Consider the following 18,608-nt stretch of genomic DNA (forward strand, 5'->3'; position numbering starts at 1 on the left):
ATCCAACATTTCTGATTTATAGCTTCCTATTTTTCAATAAATCAACTTTAATACAAACACATTCCTTAAACATTAAGTATTATGTGTAACGTGCATGTTCATATTTAACTAGTTTCAAGTCTAATTCGTCATGCTAATTAGATCATAAACTAGTATTCCTCAATTGATTAAAAATTTAACACAAATATATAGTACAAATCAGGTTTATATTATTAATCAATTTTACTATATCCTGTAAATCTCCATATTAAAAACTAGTAATATTTATTATTCCTTGCCCACTTCCAAACTTGTTCAAAGCAAAGAATAAATACGAATCTTTCGATTCTTCTTAAAATAATTATTGTTTTTAAAATAATTATAAATATTCTTAAAATAATTTGATAGATAATTAAATATTTATAATTATAATTTTACTGATATTAAAATTAATTTAAATATATTTTTAAAAATATATTTGAAAAAATTACGATAATCATTAAAAAAAATAAATTAGAATTTAATAAATATTTATTTTTATAAAAGAATTAATTAATAAGATTAGAAATTTATAAAAATTTAATTTATGATACATTTGTATTACAATTTAATTTCTTTAAAATGATTGAAAATAATAAAAATATATGAAATTAATTTATAAAAAAAATATAATAAAAATTTAAATATTATATTAATTTATCATTATCACTATTCAAGAATTATTCATTATCACACTTTTAAGAAGAGATATTTAATCACACAAATAACATAAATAATGATGACTTTCAATCATAATCAAGGTTAAAAATAACCAACATGAGATAGGATGATTATTTAATAAGAGTATTATTTTTTATTGTGGATATCGGTAGAGTTGATCGTCTCACAGATAAAGATTCGTGAGTCCGTCTTACGAGAGACCTACTCTATTATTTTACTAACTATCGCGCGAATTGGTTGTAAATTAGATCGACTCTTATTTTTATGTTACTGAAGGAAAGAAATACCATATTTTGTTGATAATTACGATTTACGAATTGATATGTATATATTTTAATGACTTGAATGGGGACCCACTAAAACGTCCAATGCCGTCTATTTCTCCTAAATCTTGTTGTTTTATGCTGACACAAAATTGGAGGCTACTGTACTCAAGAAGAACTCCGAATCTTCGTGCCCCTCCTTTAGTTCTATGGCCGAGGATTTCGAGGCCGCCGTTGAGGATGGTCTGCGCCTCTCGAAGAGGATATACTTTGGCAAGGACAGGGCGGTGGCGCCGCCCAAACCACCCACTGCCATGGAGAGGGCGTCGGGATGCTCCTACCTCCCTGTATCTCCCATGATTTATGCCGTGATCAGCGATCCCGCGATTGTGGATAATCCCGATATGCGGAGCTATCAGCCTCACGTGCACGGGAGGTGCGATCCCCTGGCTTTGATTCCGTTGCAGATGAGTGGGGTTTCGCTTGAGGTGGATTCTTATCTAGACACGGCTTTTGTGACGGTGACGGGCTCCTGGCGCGTCCATTGCGTCATGGGCAACCGCAGCTGTGATTGCCGCATCGCTGTCCCAATGGGTGAACAGGTAGCTTTCAGTCGAAGGTTTCTTTTCTTCTTGTTTTTTTTTTAAACTAAAGATCTTTTTCTTTTGATTTTTCATTATCGGATGTGGGTTCTCTTTTGTTTTTTCTTGCTTGGTTCTTTTTTTATGGAAGTGACATGAAGAATGGTCTGAACTCTTTTTCTCGACTGAAAAATGTTTGTTTTGTTCTCAAGAGGTATATTAACATGGCTAACAGGGTTCGATTCTAGGTGTTGAGGTTGAGGTACCAAGGAAATCGTATAGTACTCAACTGATTGCAATAGACAATGAAAGTGATACAAAAAAGGTAGCCCAGATTGAAGATGGAGGCTTTCTGAAACCTCATATATTTACTCTTAAAATCCCACAGGCAAGAGTTTCATCTAATTTTGTTCTCAAGCTGCGTTTTTTTATTGTTTTGTAGTTTATGTGCCGTAATGAACAAACTCTTTATGCGATTTACCGTTTATCAGATAGATGGAGGAACCAATCTTTCGGTTAAACTTAGATGGTCCCAAAAATTGTTGTATCATGATGGCCAATTTACCTTGAACATTCCATTTAGCTTTCCGGAATATGTAACACCCGCTGGTAAGAAGATTTCTAAGCGTGAAAAGATACAGCTTAATGTTAATTCTGGTTTGGGAACCCAAGTTTTGTGTAAAACTACGAGTCATCCGCTGAAGGTACCATTTTCTTCTTGTTCTTGTTGATCACACGAAATAACTTGGTATCATTTAATTTTCAGTTTCTTTGGGAAATTTCAGGAGCGGTTACGGCAAGCGGGAAAGTTGGGTTTCTTGTATGACTCTGAAGTTCTTACGTGGTCAAGAAACAACTTTGTGTTCACATATGCAGTAAGATTTCTTCGGCATATAGTTTGTAATTGCTGATGAATCAGAAAAGGAAAGGAGAAACAGAAATATTCCAATACCCACTGAGTTCAAATTATTCTAATTCTAATAAAAAATGAATAATTTGCTTCATGAGTGCATTTTTTAAGTTGACTGGTATTTAAGTAATTATATTGCTCAACTTTCATTGCACTCTTGTCAGATATCTTCAAGTCATACTTTTGGTGGTGTGCTTTTGAGTCCACCGTCATTGCACGATGTTGATCCTAGAGAAATGTTTTGCTGCTATCTATATCCCGGAGTGCAGCAGAATGAAAAGGTGAATTGTGGATCTAGTTTGTTCGTGTTTAGTGCAAATAGAATTTTTCTCATAGCTAGTGGCTGGTGTAATGATTGAGAGAGAAAAAATAATTCCCCTGAAGGTGCTCTTACCCTTCTGCGTTCAAATTGATGCATCGTAACATTATACTGGATGATTTTCAATGAATCTGCTAATATTGTTTGCATTATGATACTGGTTATTCGAAATGAGGAGAAACACTTGAACATATTCGATTTAATGTGGTGAATAGAGATATATCATTATAGGGGTTAAACATTTAAATCTAAATATAAAGTATAAAGCTCAGATAGAAATGATGAGCGGATTTTAACAGAGCGCATGCCCTTCTCTCAAAGTGATATTCACTGAATATTGTTTATGTTATGCAGGTTTTCAGGAGAGCTGTGGTATTTGTTGTAGATATAAGTGGAAGCATGAAGGGAAAACTGCTTGATGATACAAAAAATGCACTCTTTGCTGCACTTTCAAAGCTCAACCCTGAAGATTTGTTTAATATAATTGCTTTCAATGGTGAAATGTACCTATTTTCCTCATCTTTGGAGTCAGCTACCACAGGAGCTATTGAGAAAGCCACTCAGTGGGTTAATTTAAATTTTGTGGCTGGTGGAGGGACAAACATTTTGCTTCCTTTAAATCAGGTATTTTTTTCATCCTTCTGTAACTTTGTGTGAATCATCCTTGTTCCACCTAGCTTTTAATCATCAACTATCTGGTTTCATTTCTGTTTGCGGTTTTACTTGAAGAAGAGGTATTATGTGGTTCAGTTTCGTCTCATTCAACATATTAGAACCTTGACACCAAACACAATTTTCCTGTGCGCACGCTTAGAAACTGAACCAAATTCTCTTTTCCTTTTTAAGGTTTTGGCTTCTGTAATTTCAGTTTTGGATTGATTTTATGATTTTCGATTTCTTATGTACGACTTTAATCCATATGACTTGTGTCTAGTGACTTTAGAAAAGATGACAGATGATTAATATATGTACTCATGCTTAGTAAATTGTTTCTGTTTTGATGATAATCAATGTTTTTTTCTTTTTTTTAAAAAAAATAATAATAATATGTGGTATCTTACAGAAACTCATGTACTTGTCAGGCGATTGAGATGTTGTCAGATAGTCAAAATTGTATTCCTATCATTTTCCTCATAACGGATGGGGCTGTTGAAGATGAGAGACATATTTGTGATGCATTGAAAAGCCAGTTAACAAATAAAAAAAATGTTTGCCCCCGAGTTTCCACATTCGGCATAGGTATGATTTTCATTCAGTAACTTTTTTGTTATGTTTGATATGCATTGAAAAGGATTGAAATTAAGCCAAATATGTACAAACAATTTCAAGGCACTTTGGAAATTTTTGGAAAAAGTTTTGGAGAAATATTTTGTAGGAATAATTTGGGAATTAAATATGTGTTTGGTTTGTTTCGGGGATGAAATTGTTACAGTAGATGTTATGAAAGCATGAGAGAAACATTGTCAAAAAAAATCATGCGAGAAACAATTGCATAAATTTACTTTAAAGTTTTAAAATAATATGGTTTAGATTGAAATTTATCATAATAATGCATTATTTTTGGAATGATGAAAAGTTTAGCTAAAAGTAGTGGCTATGTTGGAACTTGAAGATATGAAAGAGAAGGAAAACTAGTTTTGGGGAAAGAAAATATAACTAAATTGATAATATTTATTTTAATTTTTGAAGATGAGAAACTGATTCTGGAAAATAAAAACAAACACTGCATAAATAGTTCTTAATAAAAAAAATGATCAAGTAAGTTATAAAATACGTTTAATCAGCTGTTAATTCTACTGGTAGCGTTGTCAGAACATATGTATATTCAAAAGGTTCCATATAATGTACACAATATACTCATATCTATAAAGCAATTAACCTCTGTACATATAGATTAATTAACCAACATTTTCATTTATTTTTAAAATGAAATGTGCAAGTATGGACGTAAACCATTCTATTCTGCAGATTTGGATTATGTATGGCGTTTTATTCTGTACTACATAACATAATTTACATGGTATAGATTTATTACAATTTCTTAAATTCCAATTACCAAAGATTTCCACAATAAAGTTTGAGATGGTTAAAAGTGCTCAACTCTTAGGTTGCAGACTCCTAAGGTCATTTCTGATGGCTAAATATCATTTCTATATTTTATAAAATTTGAGCAACCTTTTTTTCCCATTGCATGCTTGAGATACTTGCCTGATTGGTTGTCTCAACTGTAATATAAATATATTTAGGTGATTTCTGTAATCATTACTTCCTTTGGATGCTTGCAACAATTGGTCGTGGGCAATATGATTCTGCTATTGACCTGGGTAAGTTCTAGCCTTCTTTTTGTAGCGCTCTGGTGCATCAAAATATTGTGCCTGAATTTCCAGTTTTTTCCTTCAAATATTAGGTAAAATTAAACAAATCTTCATGATTCACAAGCAATTGTTTCACGATAAAAGAAAATTAAATTTGTTCTGATCTCTCATTATTTCGATAATGGCCATATATCCTATTTAATTTTTACTTGAGTTACACTTCTGTAATTTTGATATTCCCTGTGGCCTGATCTTAACATTTTTTAATGAGGCACAAACTACCTCTTTCTGAAGAATAAGAGAGTTGCGCCCAAGCAATACAAGGCCATTTTCTGATTTGTTTTACAAAATTTGACAGGTTCAATTGAGGTTCGAATAAAAGGACTATTTGCCAGAACCTCATCTATTTTGCTTGCAAATATTTCTTTTGAGAATGTTGATGAACTTGATGATCTTGAGGTGCATACTTTCATTCCTTTGTGGTTTAAGAAATGGTTATTAAATTACTGGTTACCATATGGAACACTACTGAAATATTTTTCATGTCAGCTGTCTTAATTTTCTGAACGCACAGAAATTGCATTGATTTCGATTTTTCCTTTTCCCAGTTATCTATGACATCCTATTCCCAAACAAAGTATTAAGTTTTGTGGGGACTACATCCATTTAGTACTGTCGCTTGTGAATTATGCATGTTTTTAACAAGAGTCCACGTTTTATGTTAGGTGTTTCCTTCCCGAATTCCAGACCTTTCAACCAAAAGTCCCTTGATCGTGTCCGGCAGATACAGTGGAACATTTCCAGAGATCCTTAAAGTTAAAGGCATCCTACCTGATTCGACCAATTTCTCTCTAGAACTGAAGACACAAGAGACAAAGGAGATACCTATTGACAAGGTGCGAGTCATTTGGTGCTTTGATGTGACTGACGATGTAACATTAGCCTTTTGTTCATCTTACAATATTTTCTTTCTTCTTTCTAAGTCAAATTGCCAAAAATCGATGCTTTTTCTGTATAGGGATTATTTGACTTTATATTTAACATCTTATTCTAGGGATTACTGGAATTTATATTTAGCATCATTTTCTACGAATCTGTTTCATTGCATGAACAGTGTATTGGTTTGTTTAAATTTTCCTTTACCAATGCAGTTTTGGGTTAGATTTTTCGACCAACTTCATCTAGTTGCTCGTTTTATGGCATCTTTTGATTATTTTGATTAATGTTATATCATTACAGATAGTAGCCAAGCAACATATTGAACTCCTTACAGCTCAGGCCTGGTATTCAGAAAGTAAGGAGCTTGAGGAAAAGGTATTAACAGTTTGATTTATTGCTGTCAACACATAGTCCCTGATATTTTGGCTTTGATACTCGATCTACAAGACAAATAGTGAGTTTGATTTCTGGAGAAAATCTGGCAAAAGTCACTAAAATACAAAGTATTAAATATCTCTATCACTTCTTGGAAAGCGATGGCATGGTGGCTGTATGAAAGTCCTTTCTCGATTTACAGAAGTTTTTTAAAAAGATAATGGTTCAAACTTTCAAATGAAATTTGAGTGTTTTCAATTAGGCACAATTTTTCGTACTTTAAGTGAAGATCTTTGTTTGTAAGATGTTTGTGGGGTTGTTTTATTGCCCGACATAATTGAAAGTTACATCATTCAATTTAAAGTACTGAAAGTAACCATGTTTTAAAGGTAAACGAATGATTATATGACTTGGCTACGACAAAGTGTGCACAGTATCGGTATAATACCTTGTCTGATATCCCGTGGAGCCATGACGAGAATCAAACATGATATTATTGGTTCTTCTAGGATATTCTAGACTTTTGGTAGAAATTGACAAAATTAAACAGAGTGGAATTTCGTTTCAGTTGGGTAGGAAACCCGAATTTTTTGTCAAACAATGTAGGTTTCCGAGGAAATTAACTAGTTGTACCAACTCTTATAACTTTCCCACCATTATGTACTCGTTGTGATGCCTGTCGTTATTGTCATGTATCCAAAAAAAGAAAAATCTGTACTAATTAACGATATGAATTTTGTGTCTTGTCGTGGAAAGTTGGTGTGTTTGTACTTTCTAACTGCTCTCTTCCTTATTCACTTGTGTTTATAAGTATGAAGATATTAGTTCATTGGCATTGTATAGCACTTGGTGAGCTGTAATTTGTATTGACAGGTAGCAAAAATGAGTGTCCAAAATGCCATTTTTTCTGAGTATACTCACATGGTTTTGCTCGAGACAGTGAAAGGGAAAACAAGCGCAAATTCAAAGAATTCGAAACAGGTGCGTTTACTTGAACCTTTGAAAATGTCACTAAGTTTTTTATTCTTTTTTTTAATTTAAATGTCACTTTTATCTTTCATTTGCGGATTACTTTGTGTTTTGTTTCTTTAGATTTTGCAAAGTCCATTGTAATAAAACAACAAACACAGTTTGAACATTATGAGAACCATGACAAACTTATTGAAGGAATCAAATACATAGAGGGGTATAAAAGCACAAAACATTGGACCCTCTAACAAGATCCAAAAGCTAGAAATATAAATTGATGAAAGACAGACATGTACTCTATATGTCATGACTCATGCATTCCAACCATTTAAGCTCATTTGCTACCTTTACTACTCGAGTCCGCCATTGCAAATACTGGCAAAACAGCCTCTTAAGAGTTTGAGAGTCAGAAATTTTTTACTCTAGAGAGTATTTTCAAGTTCTCCCGCTTCATCTCAACTTCAGAATTTACACACGTGTGTCAATTGAGAACTTCCTACATATTGCATTGAGTCAAAAAATGTAATATGTGATTTTTGAGAATTGTCTTCCATTTGTGTTGTATTTCCAAGAATAATCATGAATGCCTCAAATCTTATTTAATCATATTGCATATTTTGCAGATCTCCAACAAAATCGATCATAAAATGACTGAAGACTCCAAACCACAAATAATAACTGTTCTGAACAACATTGGACTGGGTTTTGGCAACGTAGATGCTACGAAGGAGAACATACCTCCAGGATCTAGCAACACCAAACTCCCCCAAGCTGCAGAATTTTTTATCAAAGCAACTTCCAGCTGCTTTGGAAAACTTTGCAGTTACTGCTGTTGCCCGTGCTGTATCCAAATGTGCTCCCACACGAATGATCAATGTGCAATCGTGCTCACTCAGTTGTGCGGTGCCTTGGCGTGTTTAGGTTGCTACGCATGCTGTGGCGGACATGACTCGTAAAAAAAGTACTTGGTAAGATAGATATATATAATATATATCAAAATGCTTGTTGTATCATGTGACATAATTTTATTTTTTTTTCCAGAAAAAGTGGCATAAAATGTTCAGATAATAAGGACGTTGACTCGTGAGAGGGACAATCTGTCGTGTATTTTAGGCGATTAGTCTCATATTTTACATGTAAATGAAACTGGTTATAGATGAGCTTTCATATAGTAAGATTTTATTATTTCTGTATGTCTTGGAAGATTATAAAATTTCAAAACGAAATCTTTGTTGTATATAATATTTGTATAATTTCTTTCTTCGTCGTTGATATTTGCAGTGTAGATTCAAACGATTTTGGACTCTACTGGAATTTGATCATTTGAACCAAATCATTTACAAACTAAGTTCACAGGTGGTTTCAACTTATGTTCGGCAATCCAACAGTTGAATAATTTGTAATATTGTTAAATTAAAAATCCCTATTTTAGCTTATTTTCTAATCCAATATCTCAATATTATGGAAGAAGTGATTATCTATATTATTAATCTTGAGATGTTTAAAGTAACTACTTTAAGGTCATTGTATGTTTTTTTTATATAGAGAAAATAACGTTTTTGGTCTATTAAATTTGCTTATTTTGAATTTTTGTACATTAAATTTTCAACTTTTGATTTTGAATGACAAAATTTGAATTATTTGTCTTATGAGTTTTGATGTTACACTGAGAAAAGCTGGCGTAATACCACAAAATATTGTTATGATATCGAAAAATGTTGACATGTCTGATGTCACGTAAATGAATTAGGTATAAATAGTCAAAAATTAAAAATTAATTTATCAAAATCAAAATTTAAAAATTTAATGTATCAAAACAGAAATTCGACAGTTTAATGGATCAAAATATTATTTTCTCATTTACTTACGTATTCATTTTTTATTTGATAAAGAATCATAAAAAATAAAAATCATAAAAACCTATTTTTGTAAAAGAAAATTTAAATGTCATTTATAAAGTATCAATCAATCTCAATAAAGTCTTCATCTTTATCTATACTTTTGATTTTATTTGATCGTATCTAACATAATATAAAAGGTTATTATGAAAAAAAAAATTTAAAAGTTTTAATTTTTATATAATCTTTAGCTTTTTTGCATAAAAAATATTTAATAAAAAATAGTGGGGAAGATATTGAAAAATCTCCAATCAAAAAATTTCTTTGGCTTCACTCCCTACCCACAAAATTGTGGTACTATGTCATACAAAATGTGGTACACTTCATGTGGAAATATGGTACTAAAAAAGTATCTAGGGACTGAACATAAAAAAAAATGGCGGCTGGAGACTGACCCAAATTTCCCGAAAAATGGTGTGCATTAGACACGTGTCAAAGCCTTAGAATTGGTCATGTCGGATGAGATTTAAATGGACCAATAAGAATTGAAACAAAATGTACTACTCAGGCAGTGAAGTACAACAATGACTTTAGAAGAGAGGAGAGGATAGGAGAAAACGATCTGCATAGCGACACGTAACCCACACCTCGAACAAAACTCCCAAAATTACACGAAATATTATTTTATGTGGTTATTTATTAAAATTATTAAAACATGAGCGATATATTTTAATCATTTGAAATTATTAATATTATGTAATGAATATATTTAACATTTTAAAAATATTATAAAAACTTTATATCAAAAAAATTATACCATTTGAGATAATGAAGATATTAGATTAGTGGAACTGTTATTAAAAAAATAGAAAAATATATTTAGAAAATATAAAATTATTTTTTCTGTCAAAATTTTTTAAAAATAAATAACTATTTGTTAAAAAAATTATATTGTTTATTATATGAATAAATTTTGATTAAAAATTTAATTAAAAACAATAAAACAAAAAAAATTATTATTATTATAATTCATTTCTATTTATCTTTTTATATTGTTGTGATCTTGGTCAGCGGTTATTGAGTTTTTTGTTGATTTATGAATCAAAGTATTTATACATGTTTTTTAGTTGAATTTTAATGTCCTTAAATCTTTAAATATATCTGAGCCTTAAAAATATGTGTTAAATGTTAAGGCTTATGAAAAATAATTTAATCGAATTTTAAATAAATTTTATATACTTTTTTTTTAATTGGTCTTGATTAAATTTATATTTATGCTAAAGATTCTATTAAGTTGGCATGTTTCTAGATTTTGATGAGGCAAAAACTTGTGTGAGACGGTCTCACGGGTCGTATTTGTGAGACGGATCTCTTATTTGGGTCATCCATGAAAAAGTATTACTGTTTATGCTAAAAGTATTACTTTTTATTGTGAATATGGGTAGGGTTGACCCGTCTCACAGATTATGATCCGTGAGACGGTCTCACATGAGACCTGCTCTTTTGATGAAGTGTCTCTACGTATTAAGTTGTTGGCTGCAACATTTGTTATTGTAATGGCCGTACTTGGAAACTTCCATTTTTTTTTTTATGTCTAAATTTTTTTAATGATATATTAGAATCTCAAATTTCAAATGATTTTAGTAAATTAATTATTTAAAGATGTTGTATATTGTAGTTTGGCTTCATTATTTATGATAGTTGCATATTTTTGAATTTTTATTATTTACAACTTCATTTATTCTAAACTTTTCGTGTAAAATTATTCAAGAGAATTATAAAGTTTGTTTAATTTTGAAAAGGTATAATGATATCTTTGGATTCAAATTTCGAAACTCTAATAATCTTAGTTATTTAATTATAAATAGTTGTTTATTGAAGTTTGAGAAATTATAAAATCCGACTTTTAAGTTTGACAAAAACTTGTGTGAGATAGTCTCACGGGTCGTATTTGTGAGACGGATCTCTTATTTGGGTCATTCATGAAAAAATATTACTTTTTATGTTAATAATTTTATTTTTTATTGTGAATATCGGTAGGGTTGACTCATCTCACATGAGACCCACTCTTTAACTTTTATCAGTATAAATGTATCATTTTATGTTGTGTATTGATGATTTTTTTTAATAAAAAATTAAAATAAATTTCAAAAACGAAATACTTTTGGAATGTTTTAAATTTAGGAATCCCTTGTGACGATTACTAACATCATGGAAACTTGAAATTATCAGATATGTTGATTTAATTTCCATCGGAAATGCACAATTTTGCCAAATAAATTTTATTAATCAACCAACGATTTTTTATTTCAATAAAATCATACAAAACAAATTTCTTTTCCTTTTGGCGAGAATTTTCCATATTTGGCAAAAACTGAGTTTTTATACATAGATATTTTGAGAAATTTGCAATTTTCGTTATGTGTGTGTAGCCATCTATGTCATAAAAACATAAATCTTAATCATGCATATTTCGGTTTTTAATATTTTTAGTCATTTTTTATCGCGAGTCATTGTAATATTGTGCAATTGAGCACTAAGTCGAGGTCAGGTCAACACTACTTAAACAAATTATCACTTTTTTTAAATAATATTAAAATCAAATATTGATTAATAAATTATCAAAATCACAAATAGATAAATATACATATCAAAATTACAATTTTTTTTCATAATATTAGTTTTGGATAGTAACGTGACCCTCTTGTTTTCAAATCGTCTATTATTAAGACCACTCATATGAACAAATTAAGATAAGCTGGCACAATGTAATGACTCGAGCTTATTTTTATTGGCATATGTGATATATAATTGATTAGTTACTATGTCATGACTTTCACTTCAAATTTAGATGGAACACTATTGGATGTAATAATTGTTCCTATTTGGTAGAGCGATCGAACCATGGTGTTTGAATTGTTGTGTGGTTTAAAATATTTGAGTTGCACCATTACCACAAACTATAGCTTTTGGTAAAGCGATAAGCTTTCGATCCTACAATTAGTATCATAGCCAAAGTCACGGGTTCGATTCTCATTAATTGCAAGAAGTGCAATTATTAGGAGGAAGATTGTTGGGTGCAAATGTGCAATAATTGTCTTTGCTTGGTATAGCGATCGAATCGTGGTGCATGAGCTGTTGTGCGGTTTAAAAGATTTGAGTTGCACCATTACCACCAGCTATAGCTTTTGGTAAAGCTTTCAGTTCTACAAACACATATTTGAAATATTGATGTTAAAAAGAACCATAATAACAACATTATTGATAGGATCGATTGAAGAATAATTGTTGAGTTATAATAGTTCGGTTTTTGAAATATTGAACATTGATGAATTAAATCGAGTTTAATTTTTAAATCAAATGGAAGACACATAAAATAATCATTCGTAGAATCCAAGTAAGAATTTTATCAAACATTTGATAACAAATATTTTGGTATTTGAAATACACTTAAAATCATTCAACAATACACCTTAAAACGTAGTAATAATAAGTAAATGCAATAAATAAATAGACATAATTTGTTTATGGATGTTCGTAATTTAATGAATTCTACGTCACCCATTATTCGCTCAGAGATGATCCACTAGAATACTTTGATATAAACAATTCTTTGTATGAACTAATTTAATTTAGGACTTATCTTTTTTTTTAATTGAAACTCCTAGCGCATTCTCAATTGTAGACCATAACCTCAGAATCCACATAATTTTTAATGTTTCTTATGACAATACTACAAATATAATCTTTAATGTCTTTGTGTGAAGGCTCACTCAACTAAACTTCGAAACTCAACTCTAGTGTATATGTGTAAATGATTGAGTGTGATGATTTTTATAGTGTATGTATATATCAAATGTATCATCACACTTGAATTTACTTTCATTCTAGCTAATTTATTTATGTAGCATTAAATAAACTTTTATTTAATCTTCAATATGTTGTATATATAGCATCAAAGAGTGATATATATTTTAGACACAAGAATATGACTGTTTGGAAAGTTTCTGTACTGTTTCTGATATTGAAACAATCATTTCCGTCTAACTGCCCACTTTTCCCAAGCCTGACTAATTTTTAGGTTCGCTGCCACTTGGGCTCCTCAGCTAGACTGATCATTCAGTTGGGCTCGTCAGTTAGACTAAACCAAACTGATGTGATTTCAGTTTATGCAGAACTAGTATCTTCATCATCATTTATCAGCATCTTAACTCTGATTCATACTTTTACTTGTGAACATGATCTATAGATCATCGTCTTAGCTTCGTAAATCATATTGAATCGTTTCATTTTGATAACTGAGCTGATCAGACATATCAAAATATCGTAATTGCTCATGCCAACAGATGGCTGTTTTGGTTTCAATCATGTTGGTCTTACGACCATCAATTTGCCCAAATAACATTCGATTTAGCTCAATTGACCCGAGATGCAACTGGTCCAAAATTGAATTTTATGTTCAATGTTTTTGACGACTTGTCATTTGCATCACCGATCTGTAAGATATTATCGAAACATTGCAGGTCGTCAGATTTTCAGTTTGACTAAATTCGAGTTTCAGTTTTCATATTGAGTTGACAATTTCATACTCGAGTAATATGTTAGAAACACAATAACAAGTTTTGTTATCATCAAAATTAAGATTGATAGAGTTACCAATCCCGAAAAATACTACTATTACAAGAATTTTAACTATCTATTTTATATATTTATATTTTGTATCTTCCATTTTATGAAAAAATAAATAAATTTACAAAGTAATGAAATACACAATAATACAAAATCGAGAAAAACAAATAGTGATATAAAGATTAAAAGAAATTGTAAGGTCAACATATTACCATAACATTTTTGGTATAATAAAAGATTGATGTATATCTATATTATAGATTAAGTAATAATCCCTTATTAATATTATCAAATTATCTTCGTAACTACCGTTCTTTCTTAAATAAAAAAGAACATAATAAATTAGTTTAAAGAAAAGGAATTTTGTTGATGAAATACTCTAATATAATTATATTTTGTATAAAACTTTATTAATTACATATAAAGATAAAACTATAATTTAAATGGACAAATCGTGTGAGTATATTTACTAATTACTAATAAATTAATAATAAATATAATAAAAAATAACTCCGGTTAATTAAAAAAATATATATCGTCAAATCCACTTCTAAAACATGTGTAGGATGGAAATAATTAATGGAAAAAAATTAGGTTGTGTGGAAACTGCGTAGAATATGGAGCGGGTCAAGTTGTTGGACTTTTTATTACACCATATATTCCTCGTGCTTTTTTTTTCTCTCTCTCTCTCTCTCTCCCCCAAATGGCCAGCAAACTCCATTTGTATATATATATAAACCACCTTCTCGTTCCCATTTTCATCGCATATTTAATGCTAAATGTGAAACCACTTGATAACTTCTTGACGCCACCGGAGGGGAAATGGGTTCGGCGGAGATTGTGGATTCCGGGAGGTTTTCGAGCAGAAGATCTACCAGCTTCTCGCAGACATGTAGCCTTCTGAGTCAGTACCTGAAGGAGAAGGGCACTTTGGGGGAGCTTGCTCAGTGCTTGAATCCTAACTTCGAGTCCAAAGGTATGAAATCTGATTCCAAGTGGCCTGATCTATGACTTGTTGGATTTGGTTTTAAATTCTACTGGATCTTTTTTTTCTTTTTTCTTTTTTGGCTTTGCTTTCCATTTTTGTTTGTTTCTTGATTGGATCTGTGGCGGCGGTCGTTTCAGGGACAATGAATTTGTTGCCGATGATTGAGAAATCTGATGCCAAAGAAGAGACTCTGAAGAAACCTGAGGTGGAGACTGCGCAGATGACCATCTTCTACGCCGGTCAGGTGATTGTGTTCAACGATTTCCCGGCGGACAAGGCCAAGGACGTTATGGTGTTAGCGAGCAACTCCTGCGCCACCAAGAACCGCCACTCCGCCTCGGTTCCTCCGCCGCATACCGCCCAGTTCCCGGCGGAGTCCGCCACCAGATTTCCGAATATAGTTCGCAGCTTCGGGATACCGGAGCGGACTCAGCACACTCCAGATCCACCTCTTGGTTCAGGTAAGCTACTACATAACCACACATCTTCAAAAAAAAAAAAAAAAACCACCCCGTCAATTTAATGAAATGTTTTCATCATTATCTGCTGGAAGATGACCATTTAATCTGGTTTGCAGATTTACCGATTGCGAGGAAGAATTCACTGGCCCGCTTCTTGGAGAAGAGAAAGGATAGGTATATATGCTGCTAATTTAACTTTTTATCTAGCTGCCGCGGTTAATTTTCTTGAAACCAAAAAATTGTTGGGCTTCTCCATTTCCATGATTGCATTACAGAATCACAGAAAATGCACCATATCAAGCTGCAGCAATCAAACCGGTGGCGGCGGCGACTGCAAAGCCACCTACGGCGGAAGCATGGCTGGGATTGGGAAATTTCGAATTTCAGTGCGATTAATTATCTTCATAATAATAATTTAAATGATTAATTGTCGTTTGGCTTCACTGGTTACTATCTTATTTTCCCATCGATGCATGCCACTTCGTGTGAGTTGGGACTTGGGACATTTACAAGATCAGCCAAGATTATTAATTTTAGAGATAATGTAACATATATAGTCCTTTCAATAATTGTTTGGATCAGATTTGTTGTGATAATTATATTTCCTTGTGTGTTTGTGATCTTATATTGTGATGACTTTTATACATTTTTATCTAACATGTTGAATATATTGTTGTCAATTTCTTGTTAGGGATATACACGAGTCAAGTATCATGCTAATCGAGCTCGAAGCGGTTTAAATTATAGTAGGTTTTTTGTGAGATGGTCTCACGAATCTTTATCTGTGAGACGGGTCAAGCTTACCGATATTCACAATAAAAATTAATATTTTTTCATGGATGATCCAAATAAGAGATTCGTCTCACAAAATACGACATGTTGAACCATCTCACACTAATTTTTGTCTTTAAATTATGACTTGCTCGACTCAATTTCGATCGAGTAATTAATTAAAGTTAAAAGAAACGACTCAAACTCATCTTGAGTAATGACTCAGAGCTTGATAAATTCAAGTTCGAGTCGATTTTTTATTGAGCCGAATTTCTCATCATTAGGTTGGTTCACTTTCTAATTTCTATATATTAATTATTCAATTGTTTCGTCGGCAAAGCATTTCAACTATTGTTTTATTTTTTTTTTAGAATTTTCTAAGTATTTCAATTATTATTTTTTATTTTTTTGAAATTTTCTGAGCATTTCAATTATTATTAGTGGACTAAGTGGTCGTAAAATGTTTTAATGATTTTTGATTATGATGACTAGAAAAGCTCGTTGAGATCATAGTTTATACCAAAGTGTCTTAAAATTTCAATATGATTGTTAATTATGATGATTTTAAAATTTTTAGGCATTTCAATATTATTCTTAATTATTGTTTAATTCTGCTCGACTCGTTTACATTTCTATTGACATTATTCTATTTCTAACGGATTGTATAAATTCATATCTATTGTGTACTTAATTGTATTTAGTTGAAAATAATCATACTATTAATGATCATACTTATTCATTTGCAATCACAAATACTCTTACGGAATCTACGCTGAAGTGAATTCTATGTATAAATGAATTAATTTGAGTCACCGGGAAAGAATGTTGAAACGGGAAGACATAATGTTGAATATTTTGAATATACGATATATATACATTATGAGTTATTATCCAAAAATATTCCAAGAAAATTATACTTTCGATTCTATAACATGCAGGTTTTTCGGTCATGTTGACGGTCAACTTATTATCTCGATCCACCGGCTTATATTGTTTTTCAATTGATGGTGTTATATAAGGTACATCAACAATGTCATATATCATATCGACAATTTTCGATGAAAAATCGTTATTTTCTGATTTTACGACATTATTTTCCGGTGTTCGTTAACATTAAGTTGAAAATAACTAAAATTGATGGAATGCAAATTAATGAACTAAATCATACATTGGCCGACAACTATAATAAAAAATGAAAAATTTATACTTTATACGAGGGAAAATATGATTTTCCCAAATTATTGCTATTTCTATCAAAATGTGTATGCATTGTTAAATCTAATACAAATTGAGTAGGTCTTTTGTGAGACGGTCTCACGAATCTTTATCTGTGAGACGGGTCAATCCTACCGATATTCACAATAAAAAATAATATTTTTTCATGTATAACACAAATAAGATATATATCTCACAAAATACGACCCGTAAGATCGTCTGACACAAATTTTTTATATACAAATTCAATTGATAAAACTTAGTCATTATGATATTAATTAATGGACAACAGAATGCTAAATGCAGTGGTCAATCACGTTACAACGATGTAGGTTTTTTTAGTGTAATGCTAAAAATATAATAAATATATTGTACAACAACGATATTTATAATAATTATATCATTAAATTTTACTATTATATCAAGACAATTTTTTATTATCACATGAGATTTCATGTTGAATTTATCATGAAATTTTGATAAGTGAAAATTTTGTATTGATTTTTTTGTGCGGTAAGAATTTTTGTACAAATTTAACTGTATATATCATTACTTTTTTGTATCAGCAAAAAACGTTATATTGAATAACACATTAAATTCAATGTTGTTTTTTTTAATTTATTTAATCTACAATATTACATCTATTTTTTTTGTTTTTAGAATGAAGAACTTTAATTTTTGTTGCCTTTTAATAGGCAAGCATGCCGGGTAAGATTTCACCTCCAAAAGAACAGATTGACTAAATATATGTTGTTGAACCCAATCATAGTTTCCGACTTTATATTAATTTCCAACAAAGGAACAGATAATAAAAGTCTCGGAATTTTTTTAAATCCAATTGGATGGTCCCAATATAAATGCGATTGTTATAGATAAGATACAGTAGATGATTATTGAGATAAGATCTATATTTTATCATGTTATCAACTATTTAAATTATGTCTCAAATGATTAATAAAGCATTCTAAATCATTCTCGCTTCTCTATATTCTCTACTATTCACAACATGTTATCAGCACGAGTATTTTTTAAGGTAAAATTCATAAATAATTTATTCTTATTCTTGTATGAATGCTCTCCAAGAAGCACAATATTTAGATTTAATATTGATGTTTCCGAAGTAGCACAAATTGTAGGTATATATTGATGCTCCAGAGGAAGTACAATTTTTAATTTTATATTGATGCTCCTAAAATAGCACAACGCGACTTTATGTTGATAATATTGATAGATATATGAATAAAATATAAATTTATAAGATTAATCAATATTCTCAAAGAATATTGATATAATATCATAAAGATTTATCAATATCTATGAATAATGTTGATATAAA

At 30.8% G+C, this 18,608-nt stretch overlaps 2 protein-coding genes and 1 long non-coding RNA gene across 4 annotated transcripts; 2 read left to right on the top strand and 1 right to left on the bottom strand.

Annotated features, from left to right (window-relative positions):
- Nucleotides 1-1,091: 1,091 nt before the first annotated feature.
- Nucleotides 1,092-8,530, top strand: LOC140839665 (uncharacterized). Of its 2 annotated transcripts, XM_073206533.1 has the most exons (14): nucleotides 1,092-1,564; nucleotides 1,779-1,931; nucleotides 2,035-2,247; nucleotides 2,329-2,418; nucleotides 2,618-2,734; nucleotides 3,127-3,396; nucleotides 3,855-4,011; nucleotides 5,019-5,096; nucleotides 5,446-5,546; nucleotides 5,813-5,983; nucleotides 6,327-6,401; nucleotides 7,275-7,382; nucleotides 7,994-8,338; nucleotides 8,412-8,530. In XM_073206533.1, the coding sequence occupies exons 1-13, from the start codon at nucleotides 1,172-1,174 to the stop codon at nucleotides 8,324-8,326; spliced, it is 2,259 nt and encodes a 752-aa protein (XP_073062634.1). In that variant the 5' UTR covers nucleotides 1,092-1,171; the 3' UTR covers nucleotides 8,327-8,338; nucleotides 8,412-8,530. The 2 variants fall into 2 exon arrangements, with proteins under 2 accessions (XP_073062634.1, XP_073062633.1); XM_073206532.1 differs by having other exon boundaries at nucleotides 7,994-8,530.
- A 6,054-nt stretch (nucleotides 8,531-14,584) lies between these two features.
- Nucleotides 14,585-15,911, top strand: LOC140839666 (protein TIFY 10b-like). The gene is made up of 4 exons (XM_073206534.1): nucleotides 14,585-14,813; nucleotides 14,963-15,286; nucleotides 15,403-15,460; nucleotides 15,562-15,911. Exons 1-4 carry the CDS (start codon nucleotides 14,660-14,662, stop codon nucleotides 15,680-15,682), a joined length of 657 nt encoding a protein of 218 aa, XP_073062635.1. The 5' UTR covers nucleotides 14,585-14,659; the 3' UTR covers nucleotides 15,683-15,911.
- On the bottom strand, nucleotides 15,483-15,914 carry LOC140839667 (uncharacterized). Its single transcript, XR_012119770.1, has 2 exons — nucleotides 15,784-15,914; nucleotides 15,483-15,740 (listed from the first exon to the last, which is right to left on the bottom strand). It is a non-coding gene; the product is annotated as an uncharacterized lncRNA (long non-coding RNA).
- Nucleotides 15,915-18,608: the final 2,694 nt, after the last annotated feature.

This window comes from Primulina eburnea, chromosome 8 (assembly GCF_022965805.1).
Source record: "Primulina eburnea isolate SZY01 chromosome 8, ASM2296580v1, whole genome shotgun sequence".
Lineage (NCBI taxonomy): Eukaryota > Viridiplantae > Streptophyta > Magnoliopsida > Lamiales > Gesneriaceae > Primulina > Primulina eburnea.

Excerpts from the sequence above, each read along its gene's own strand:
- LOC140839665 (XM_073206532.1), top strand. The coding sequence starts at position 1,172 with ATGGCCGAGGATTTCGAGGCCGCCGTTGAGGATGGTCTGCGCCTCTCG. Across the intron at positions 2,248-2,328 it reads CTACGAGTCATCCGCTGAAG|GAGCGGTTACGGCAAGCGGG; the intron begins GTACCATTTTCT and ends GGGAAATTTCAG. Across the intron at positions 3,397-3,854 it reads TTTTGCTTCCTTTAAATCAG|GCGATTGAGATGTTGTCAGA; the intron begins GTATTTTTTTCA and ends TGTACTTGTCAG.
- LOC140839666 (XM_073206534.1), top strand. The coding sequence starts at position 14,660 with ATGGGTTCGGCGGAGATTGTGGATTCCGGGAGGTTTTCGAGCAGAAGA. Across the intron at positions 15,287-15,402 it reads AGATCCACCTCTTGGTTCAG|ATTTACCGATTGCGAGGAAG; the intron begins GTAAGCTACTAC and ends TCTGGTTTGCAG. Across the intron at positions 15,461-15,561 it reads TTGGAGAAGAGAAAGGATAG|AATCACAGAAAATGCACCAT; the intron begins GTATATATGCTG and ends ATTGCATTACAG.